The following is an 11,456-nucleotide window of genomic DNA, read 5'->3' as shown; positions in this document are numbered from 1 at the left end:
GACAGAGAGAGACACAGAAAGAGAGACAGAGAGAGCGAGAGAGGGAGAGAGAGAGACAGAGACAGAGAGCATAATGTACTGTAAGCATATGTTAGCAACACCAGTGTAAGTAAATGTGTCTAAAAAAACATGTATGAAACATGACAACAGCCTCCAGGCAGCTTCTCCTTTGCATAACTAAATGTACACTGTAAAGAAAACTGTAAAAACAAAAAACTGTAAATGTCTGGCAGCAACGGTTGCCAAATACTTACTGTCAAATTACAGTAAAATCAAATACACTTACAGATTACAACCTTTATATAATTGTTAATATTTTGATAAAAGGTAATTTACTGTATTTTTATGGGATTTACAGTTAAAGTAGAACAACTAAATTAATCTGTAAAATAATACAGTGAATTTTACAGTGTAGGAAGCACCACGTGATTATTATTTTCATTTAAATCCCAGAAATCAGATAAGCCTCTAAAAAAACCTGAAATAACCCTTTACGTATAAACGTCTTGAACACAGGATGGAGATCAACGGCGTTCAAACGTTGCATGAACGTGGTCCAGTGTGTTCTTCCACCCGCAGGGTCGTCAATATGACTTTGTGGCTCCTCACATGCAAAGCAGCCACGGCGTTCCTAGATAACTCAAATAGTAATAACATGCTTGTGAGTTCTAAATCTGGCCCCACACACACACACACACGCACGCACACACACACACACACACACACACCTACACACACACACACACACGCACGCACACACCTACACACACACACACACACACACGGAGTTCTTGCCCCCCCCCCCCTCCCCCAACGTCACGTCATTGTCAATACTAAAACAATGCTATAAATATCCATTATTGTTGTAGTGTTGTCATAGGGCTGGTGAATGACACTGACCCCGGCACCTAAAGGTAGCAGGACAGCTACAGGACAGAAATTACTTAATTGTATGACATTCTCAAAAGAGCTGTAATGTAGATCTAACTAACCACTAACATAATACTGAACTGAATGAGAAGGTGTGTCCAAACTAGTACTGTGTATATATATATATATATATATATATATATATATATATATATATATATATATATACACACACAGTGCCATATATAAAACAAGGTACTTAGTATAGGCTAATATGGCACAATGGGCATGTTTGTCTTTGGACATTGAAATTACATCCACACAATAAAGCACAAGAGATAGATAGATATACAGATAGATAGATATACAGATAGATAGATATACAGATAGATAGATATACAGAGATAGATAGATAGATAGATAGATAGATAGATAGATAGATAGATAGATAGATAGATAGATAGATAGATAGATAGATAGATAGATAGATAGATAGATAGATAGATAGATAGATAGATAGATAGATAGATAGATAGATAGATAGATAGATAGATAGATAGATTACTTAATATAGATGACTGAATATAGATGACTGAATATAGATAACTGAATATAGATTTCAGCTACTGTAAGTTGAACCCATATGCATTATATGCAAGCAATGTTTCTCTCTCTCTCCAGACTCCATGCTTACTATAACATTTCTAATTGAAAGTTACTTTGAAGGTAGCGGCGGTGTATATGTATGCATGAAATCCTTCTTACAACACTCCGCCCCATTAACCCTCCAAGCCAATCAGCGGCGAGATATATGTGAAAACAAATCGTGCAATTGGACGAAAAAAAAGGGGGAGAGAGAAGTTTCAAGGCGCCCCGTCCCGGGGGGTGAAGTCAACTCGGTGAATAGAGAGGCGGGGGCGCCTGGAAACCGAGGGAAGTGAGTCGAGTGTGTGGAATCATTCTGATCGGGATCCCCACTCCTGCGGTCCTCCTCCCCGAGAACAACTTATGGAATAGTTGGTCCTTATTATTATCAACGAAACTCGGGGCGAACATAGAAAACTTTTTTTTAAAAATATACTAATTTGGACGTGTTTTGCGCCGACTTGTACAGGGAGGAGAAAGGCACGTGGATTTATGAGATTTGGGATTTCTTTGTATGTGATGTGTTTCTAACGAGTCGCTCTTGAAGAAAACACCTTTTTTAATCGCCTCTCGACTCGGACTATATCCTCGAAAATAAGAAGGTCAGTTGGACTTCAAAGAGTTGGGAACTTTTAATTAAACTTTTGAACGTTTACGTTTTTTTTTATTGTTATTCAGTAAGTCTTTATCTACAAGCGGGACTATGAATAAATACAGCAGTCCACCATTTTCTTGGAGAGTTGTGTGAAAACGGCCCTAGAATAAGGAATGCAGCCGCAGCGGCGAGAGTGACTTTTAAAGGCGTCCGTGGAAGAACAAAAAAACGCCTTATTTTAACCCGTTTCCCCTCGAAACAAATATTGTAGGAGTCTACTGCGTCAAGGAGCAGGGTTAAGTTTTTTTTGTCGACTGTAAAGGATTTACTGTTTGGAGACCCTGTAAACTCGTGGACCCCCCCCTCCCCTCCAGTGCAAACACGGGGGTTGCCACCATCATGGCGGTAGTAGGGAGAACCTGGGACTGCGTTTGGATAACGGGCTGCGCGCTGCTGACTGTTCTCCTTGTTCAGCCGTGTGCGACTCAATACCACGGCGAGAAGGGGATCTCGATACCGGAGCACGGCTTCTGCCAGCCCATCTCCATCCCGCTGTGCACGGACATCGCCTACAATCAGACCATCATGCCGAACCTCTTGGGCCACACCAACCAGGAGGACGCCGGGTTGGAAGTTCACCAGTTTTACCCGCTGGTGAAGGTCCAGTGCTCTATGGATCTCAAGTTCTTCCTGTGTTCCATGTACGCGCCCGTGTGCACGGTGCTCGAGCAGGCCATCCCCCCGTGTCGTTCGCTGTGCGAGCGCGCGCGGCAGGGATGCGAGGCGCTCATGAACAAGTTCGGCTTCCAGTGGCCCGAGAGGCTCCGCTGCGAGAACTTCCCCGTCCACGGTGCCGGGGAGATCTGCGTGGGCCAGAACACGTCCGACACGGACGTCGCCGCCTCGGACCCTACGCCGAACCTGCCCGAGCTCATGACCCTGCCGCCTTTCCTCGGACGCAACCCCCAGCCCTTCTCCTGCCCCCTGCAGCTCCAGGTGCCCACCTACCTCAACTACCACTTCCTGGGAGTGAAAGACTGTGGCGCCCCTTGCGAGACTTCCAAGCCCAACGGACTAATGTATTTCCGCGAGGAGGAGTTGAAGTTCGGTAAGCTCTGGGTCGGCATCTGGTCCATCCTGTGTTGCGTGAGCACACTTTTCACCGTGCTGACGTACCTGGTGGACATGAGACGCTTCCGGTACCCAGAGCGGCCCATCATCTTCCTCTCCGGCTGCTACTTCATGGTGGCTGTGGCCTACGCCGCCGGCTTCCTGCTGGAGGACAAGGTGGTGTGTATCGACAAGTTCAAGGACGACGGCTACAAGACGGTGGCCCAGGGCACCAAGAAGGAGGGCTGCACCATCCTCTTCATGATCCTGTACTTCTTCGGCATGGCCAGCTCCATTTGGTGGGTCATCCTGTCCCTCACCTGGTTCCTGTCGGCGGGCATGAAGTGGGGCCACGAGGCCATCGAGGCCAACTCCCAGTACTTCCACCTGGCGGCGTGGGCCGTGCCGGCGGTCAAGACCATCACCATCCTGGCCATGGGCCAGGTGGACGGGGACCTGCTCACGGGCGTGTGCTACGTGGGCATCTACAACGTGGACGCGCTGCGCGGCTTCGTCCTGGCGCCGCTCTTCGTCTACCTCTTCATCGGCACGTCCTTCCTGCTCGCCGGCTTCGTGTCGCTCTTCCGCATCCGCACCATCATGAAGCACGACGGCACCAAGACGGAGAAGCTAGAGAAGCTGATGGTGCGCATCGGCGTGTTCAGCGTGCTCTACACGGTGCCCGCCACCATCGTCATCGCCTGCTACTTCTACGAGCAGGCGTTCCGCGACCAGTGGGAGAGGACGTGGCACATGCAGACGTGCAAGCGCTTCGCCGTGCCGTGCCCGGCCGGCAACTTCGCGCCCATGACGCCGGACTTCACCGTGTTCATGATCAAGTACCTCATGACCATGATTGTGGGCATCACATCCGGCTTCTGGATCTGGTCGGGGAAGACGTTACAGTCGTGGCGCCGGTTCTACAAGAGACTGAGCAACAGCAACCAGGGCGAGACGACGGTGTAGAGAGCCGCCGGGCGCGACTGGGGCAGGGGGCGAAGCCGAGGCGGAGGGGGGCGAAACCCCCCGGGCGTTTTGTAGGGGGACGTGTTGTGGACGTTGGGACTCGTTTTCTTGTCGCTGAGAACAGCCCCCGCCTGGCTCAACGAGCGTTTGACTGAGCCTTTTGTTGGCGAAGGGGATGGATGGAAATCTGGCATGTGGCTTTTTCTCAAGCCGCTTTCGAGTCGCAGACCCGAGAAAGAACTCAGTGGTGGTACTATTGAAACGTGAATATGAACCCTCGAGGACCAGTGTGCCATATCCAAAATACTATTTTTATAGTGCATCTTGCGGTCACAATGACAATGTCTGTTCTGAATCTCCCGCCGTTGAGCTGTCCATGTTTTTTTTAGTTGTTGCTTTTTTTCCTCTCTCCCATGTGTAACCTTGTCTTATTGAAGAGAGACAGGAATATGAGATCTTGCAGAATGAGCCCAATGTGGGTCTGTGACATTTTACCCCCCCCCCCCCCCCCCTCCATCTTTTCATTAATTTGAAAGGCATGTTAAAGGTTTTGGAAGAAGTGTTTTTATCCTCATGGTTGTATGTTTGTTTTTTTGTTTTCGTTTTTTTTGCTATATTGCTGCTGATTTTCAGTTTTAACACGAGACTAACTTGCGAGCCTCCTTGAAACAATCACGAGACACAGACTGAATTGGCTAAGAACACTCACTTGGGTTTACACTCGAGTAAAGCTGTAAGGAAAACTAGCAAACCGCCTCATCTACAGGTCACATATTTTGTAAATATACTCTTTGAAAAGAACATATGTATTTATAAGAATTTTAAACTTGTTTTAAACAATGTTTTTGATGCTACATGGCTTGTACCTGACTGTACAGTTTTACAGAATAAAATGTTCCCAGTTTTTAAGATGTACTGTTTCCCCAGTGTCATTGGTCAACTTTTATACTGTGTGCTTAGCGAAGACCCACTAAATCAAACCCCAGAAACTTTTGTCTCCTAAAGATAATCCTCTTGAAATCGGGGTGTTGGAAGTGTCGCACATAATGTAACATTTGGGTTGGTTTCTTTTTTTAGAGGTTCAAAACACATTGTTTTTCAGCTTTTCAAGATTCCCAAACGACGGTTAAACCTGTGCATTTCAGAATAGAGACTCCTACACATTTACACTAGCAAATTAGCGGTTGTCTATGGTGTGTGTGTGGGGGGGGGGGGGGGGGGGGGGTAACCGGGCTGCGGTGTCTTAAGCAAGAGGAATTACCAGAATGCCTCCAGACGGCTTAGCCCTGTTTTCCTGGTGAAATCTGATCCTTCTCCTCTTGACTGCTCTTTTTCCCCCTTCCTTTTTACATTTTTTTATACAACTCTTCTCCTTTTGTTCTTGTCCAGAAAATACTGGGGAGTAAGGAGATGACTTTCTCTAGGCCTGCATCTGCAACAAGTCTAACCTTAACCACACGTCTTTAATAAACTTCCCCCACACTTTCTCAACGCAACGTTTTTCTCTCCTAATGTTTCACGTGGCCCACGCTAGTTCATATAAACCGACCTCGGCGTAGACAAAGCCAGAAACACACCAGCCGCACCCCTCCCGCCGTCCCAGTTGAGAGGAAGCGGTGAGCGTTGTTAACCATGGAGACGAACTCTTAACCCGTGTCGTGCAGACGAGTTAAAACCACAAGTCGCCAGGGTTACAGGCAGAGTTTCTCTTCCTGTTTTTTTTGGGTTGCGAGCCGTTCCATGGTTGTGGCTTTAAACTGGATTCTCGCCACCGGTTCTGTTGTCACCAGCCAGAGACCGCAGGACACCTTCGGCATTATATAGACTGGTATGGGGGGGGGGGGGGGGGGTGCAGAAGTGGCTTTCCAGCTGTCATCTGATGTGTCCTGTCCTTGCATTGTGGGTCGGTGTGGTCAACTGTTGACGCCTAAAGCAGGGGAAGCCAAAAGGGATCTGGAGCTTTGTTTATACAGTGGTTTCTTCTCAGCCCTCAATGTCCCCAAATCCTTCTTTCTAGGGCAGTGCCATAAAAAAACATGGCTTGTGACAGTCGACCATAATCCAATCAGTAAAAATGCTAAACCAATTTAAAAGGTCATTATCCATTGTCGGTTAGTTCTACGACGGTACTGGATATCGACTTGGTCTGAATTGTCTGAACTTTTGCTTTTTTTGCGTGTTGTGCAGTAACTGAAGCACACACACACACATCCATATGTGATTTGACTGAGACTTACCCTACATTTCAGACTCTCTGCTTGTCTCACACACCACAGAGAGTCTCCCTCCCCCCTCTTCTCTCTCTCCTGGCTGGCCCACATCTGGTAATGTTTTGCCACTGTGAGGTATCCCAGTCGTGGAAATCTGATCCCTCTCCAAGGCAGAGTCTTAGCCCAGGACCTTGGGACTGACAAGAGTCTCTGTTTACAACCCTGACCTCTCTCCGCTCTGCTTCCCTTATCCTGTCACTGGTCAATGACTCTCTCTCTCTCTTTCTCCCCCCTTCCTCCATCCCTCCCTCACTATACCTTTTCCACCCTCCCCCCATACTCCCAATTCTCCTCCCCTCCCTGGGCCTCAGTGAAATCAGACTCTGTCAAAATAAATATTCTCCCGGCATAGCAATCTATGTTTCGAGCAAAAGTCTCCCCCTTCCTGTTCCTGCCTCCTTTTTTACTCACCTTTTTCCCCCAGCAGTAGATATTTTCCAGGGATAGGCCTTGGACCCTAGACCTTTACATGGCATTGAGTGTAAAAAAAGGGGGAAAAAGTTTGAATTTCTTTTTGTGCTCATTTGTTAAAAGCGGATCAAGTTCCTTGATCAATCCCTTTTTATTACAGATAAAACACAAGACTCTTGTGTTGGAGATGCTTGAATCGTGTGTGTGTTCATAAGTAGGTCAGTTGTCTTGAGTGTTCCTATCAAAACAAGGCTGTTGCAGATGTGTCTTTGGCTTGACGGAGATATATTAAATATGGTTTAAGTTTAAGAAAAATCATTAACTATTTACCTATATTTGTACAATGAACCTTACGTTGAGTTGACAGCAATGTGTACATATGAACTACAGGCTATCAGGGATTCACAACAAACAGTAGATGTATAGGATTTGTACAAGATGAACTAGTGACATTCATTTTCATCAGTGGGGCTTGAACGCCATCTGCTGGTGAAGAGGACAACGTTCGACCACTTCACGACGTGCCATGTGGTCGACGCTTCGGTCCAAACCGCATTATTACAGAGAGGATGATACTTTCTGTTTTGGGAAATAAACCCCTGGCCGTGGCGAGATTTCGATTGATTGATTGCAGAATGGGTACAATGCAGTACGGCTCAATACACACAATTGTTAAGGGGATGCAGACCAGAGAAAGACTTTAGCCTTGTTTACATCAGGGTCCCCCATTTTCAATTCATCATAACATAACAACAATAGACGGGTCCACTCAACATCAAGAGGGTGTCTCACCGGTGATGTCGGTTCAACGTCGGAAGGTTATAAAAATAATCAGGAAAGAACATTTCTCAACAAACGGTTCTGGAATACTATTACTAAGTATAGTATACTAGTATTATAATTACGCCGAATCCCTTCAGTCAGGCTTGCATGGGCACCACATGTTCCAACTGAGATGATGCAATTGACCAATTGGCTGCTCGATTCTGGCAACAATCATAATCACGATAATTTTTGACCAATATATTGAGATCATGATTTTTAAAGATAATTAATTATTGATTTGGGAACCATTGTGCATTTATTCAATAAAAAGTATGTTTAACAGTACATTTCCTTGAACTTATAAATAATTCAACTGAAGAATAAAAACATGACCTGACTTAAAAACAAGACATGGCTCAAAAACACCGCCTGGCTAAAAGTCGATTATTTTGTTGGAGCCAAAATCATAATTAAAGTAAAATTGTATTAATTGTCCAGCCCTATTACACAGTTCCTTTGTTTACTTAAGTAAAAAGTAGAAATGCCCAGATGAAATAGTAGGCTACTCCGGTAAAAGTAAACGTCTCCATTCAAAATTGTAAAAGTAGATTTTATATTGAATATACTTAAGTATCAAAAGTTAAAGTACACATTATATATGATGTTTGTGTATTCCAGAGCGTTCAACCCTCAATCCATTTACTTATAAAGGTGATGTTAAATTGGTGTGTGGTCCAGCTATTGCTCTGCCATCAAATATCAACATGCTTTTTTATCTTTGCCATGTTTTCTATACAAAATATCTCCTTCAAAGTAACTAGTAACTGATGGGTTCAGATAAATGTTGTGGAGTAAAAGTACAAAATCCCTAAAATAAAAATACTCAAAAGTACTAGTACCTCAAAACTGTACTTCAGTACATTACTTGAGTGAAACTACGTAGTTACATTCCACCACTGTGTGTGTGTATATAAATAAATAAAAAGGCATTCAATAATCGTATCATGACCTCAAAGTCAAATCAAATGATGCATTAGGAGAATCGCCACAGTCCTAATGCTGAACACAGGGTCTCTATTTGAAGGTTTTTCTGGCTACATCTGGTGTGTTTCATCCACATGTTTTATCTATAAATAGTTTTTGTAGTATTCGTTTTGCACACGTTCATTTAGTTTGACAGTTATCAAGAGTAAATTAGTTTGAATATGGCCATCGGTGATGCCATCAGGGACATTTAATCTTTGTATTGTGTTAATTACAGATCAATTAAATGATAAGGTAGCTGTCCATCTAACATAAGATATTGCTATTTTTTCATCTACATCGTTTCATGGAGCTGTAATTAACACAACATTCAAACGTGTTTACTCTCAATAACTGTTAAGCTAAATTAATGTGTGCAAAACTGTTTTTGGATGTATGCGAGATTATGTGCAAAATAAATCAGCATTTATTTCTTTGGTGAAGTGCCCCTTTAAGATTTTATGACCATAAAGTAAGAGCTCCATTCATTGTCGATTGCTCAACTGTCCCAGGGCTCAGGAGTAACATGTCAATTTTAAAACAAGTGTTATTCCCCTTTTAAATTATGTACTTTCTATTGTTCATTTTGAGCCAGCCAACTTTAGCAACAACATCTAGAAAATGAATACTTGCACTTGAAGATAATTCTGAATGGGCGGCTAGGTGGTGCAGTGGGCAAGGCGCTCACCACCAATGCAGGAGACGCTGGGTTCGAGCCCAGCTCTCCGCATTGCTATCAGCTTGGCTGGTCGTTCATACTAATACAATTGGCAGTATTAGGGGGTGGGAAGCTGATGGGTGGGGATCGGACGTTGTGGACAGCGACTCCTACAGGTTGGTTGGTGCGCCTGCGCAGCAGAATCAGGAAGCGACGGGGGCGGCGTGCCCTCCAAACGCAGACCCCCGACGCTGAGAGATCGCGCTGTGCAGGTGAAAAGATGCGACTGCTGCTTCCTCGAGTACCGGAGGGGACGCGTGATGTAAGGCTTAGTCCACATTGCAGCCGGCTTGTGGGAGGCATGGCCTAACAGCGTTCGAGACAGGGGAGGGTAGAATTGGACGATACGAAAATTGGGATGGGAGAGAAATAGAAAATGGGAGAAAAAGTAGGGGGAAAAAAAGAAAAAAATCTGAATGGAGGACGCTTACTTGTACCAGAGTATGGCGTTGCTACTTGCACTGTGTAACTTTGATTTGGCATCATCCAGCGGCTGTAAGACGAAACTGCTCAGCGTTTTACAGACAAAACGAGGATCTGGGAATGTTAGGGAAAAAAAGTTAACTTCAATCAAAAGTTAACCTAACTTTGTGTGCACAGGTTTTCATTTCGGTCACACAAAGGTATGCTCTAGCAACCACACCGTAATCCTTTGACATAGTTATATAGTTATAGTTATAATTTTTAAAACGCGTACTTACATACACAGAGACGACAGCGGAAAAAAAGGCAGCAAATTAGACCCAGGCAACTACCGCCCTGTTTCTATTCTTACCTCCATATTGAACGTTATGGAAAGAACAGTCTACGAAAAGTACCTTGCGGAAAAAAAGCGAATCCACGAATTCCAATCTGGCTTCAGAACATCCCATTCCACTGACACATGTCTTCTCTATTTGAATGACCACATAAAACACGAGGTGGACGCGGGCAAATACTGCGGCATGGTCATGCTGGACCTCCAAAAGGCTTTCGACACTGTCAATCACTCCATTGTGATTGATAAGCTAAAAGCAATTGGTGTTGATAGTTCATCAGTGAGCTGGATGTAATCCTACTTGGAGGGGAGAGAACAGGAGCTCCGCTCTGCCGCTCTGCCGCGGGGCGTGTGGCAGCCAATCAGGGAAAACGCGGAAGCACTCGGCAGAACTCTTCCGCTGGGAATAAGCTATAGGCGAATGGTACACTGCCCCCCCCCCCCCTCCCAGTGAGCTGTGGTGTTCCACAAGGAAGCATACTAGGACCTTTACTGTTCCTAATTTATGCAAATGACATGTCATCAGCTTGTGACTGCAACTTGTTCCTGTTCGCGGACGACTCAGCCCTGCTGGTCTCTGACAGGGACAAGTTGCAGGTTGAAAAAGCCCTCAGCTCTGAACTCGGTAGAATCTGCACCTGGCTCGCTGATAATAAACTATCATTACACCTGGGTAAAACGGAATCCATTCTCTTTGGATCAAATAGCAAACTCAGCAAGGCACAGTGGGTGACAATATTGTCACAAGGAAAGATGAAATTACCTACCTGGGTTCCATCCTAGAGGAAAAATCTTTCCTGTGACAAAATGGCAACCAATGTAATAAAAAAAAGTCAACCAACAAACAAGATTCTTGTACAGTATCTCCTCTCTGGTAAACAAGAATACCCTGAATACTCTAACAGGAGCACTCATTCAAGGGTTCTATGACTATGCTTGCACCTCATGGTACCAAAGCACCTCAAAGGCCCTAAAAACAAGGCTACAAACATCACAAAAACTGGTCAGACTACTGCTTGGCCTTACTCCTAAAACCCACCTTACCCCTGCCCATTCTTTCCCCCTAAATTTTATTTATAGCATTTTCAGCTTTTTCTGGCCACGCGGGACCTTTTGGCCATGCAGGACCGATAGAGGAGAGAGGGTGAAACGGGAGAAGAGGGGAAGACATGTGGCATATGGCCACTGGGTCTGGGAAACGAACCCGGGACTCAGCGCGCTGTGTTGTGCTACTGGAGCGCCCCAATTACCCCTGTCCATTTTGACAACCTAGGATGGCTTAGAGTAGACGACAGAGTACAACAACTTGCAATGGGCCTGGTCTAC

The 11,456-nt window shown here is 45.2% G+C and overlaps 1 protein-coding gene across 1 annotated transcript; it reads left to right on the top strand.

Moving 5' to 3' along the window:
- Window positions 1-1,814: 1,814 nt before the first annotated feature.
- Window positions 1,815-5,097, top strand: fzd7b (frizzled class receptor 7b). Its single transcript, XM_084315366.1, has one exon. The coding sequence runs from the start codon at window positions 2,510-2,512 to the stop codon at window positions 4,184-4,186; it is 1,677 nt and encodes a 558-aa protein (XP_084171492.1). The 5' UTR covers window positions 1,815-2,509; the 3' UTR covers window positions 4,187-5,097.
- Window positions 5,098-11,456: the final 6,359 nt, after the last annotated feature.

This window comes from Notolepis coatsorum, assembly GCF_963971535.1.
Source record: "Notolepis coatsorum genome assembly, chromosome: 1".
Taxonomy (NCBI): domain Eukaryota; kingdom Metazoa; phylum Chordata; class Actinopteri; order Aulopiformes; family Paralepididae; genus Notolepis; species Notolepis coatsorum.
This window is presented reverse-complemented; position numbering and strand designations above follow the sequence as displayed.

Excerpts from the sequence above, each read along its gene's own strand:
- fzd7b (XM_084315366.1), top strand. The coding sequence starts at position 2,510 with ATGGCGGTAGTAGGGAGAACCTGGGACTGCGTTTGGATAACGGGCTGC.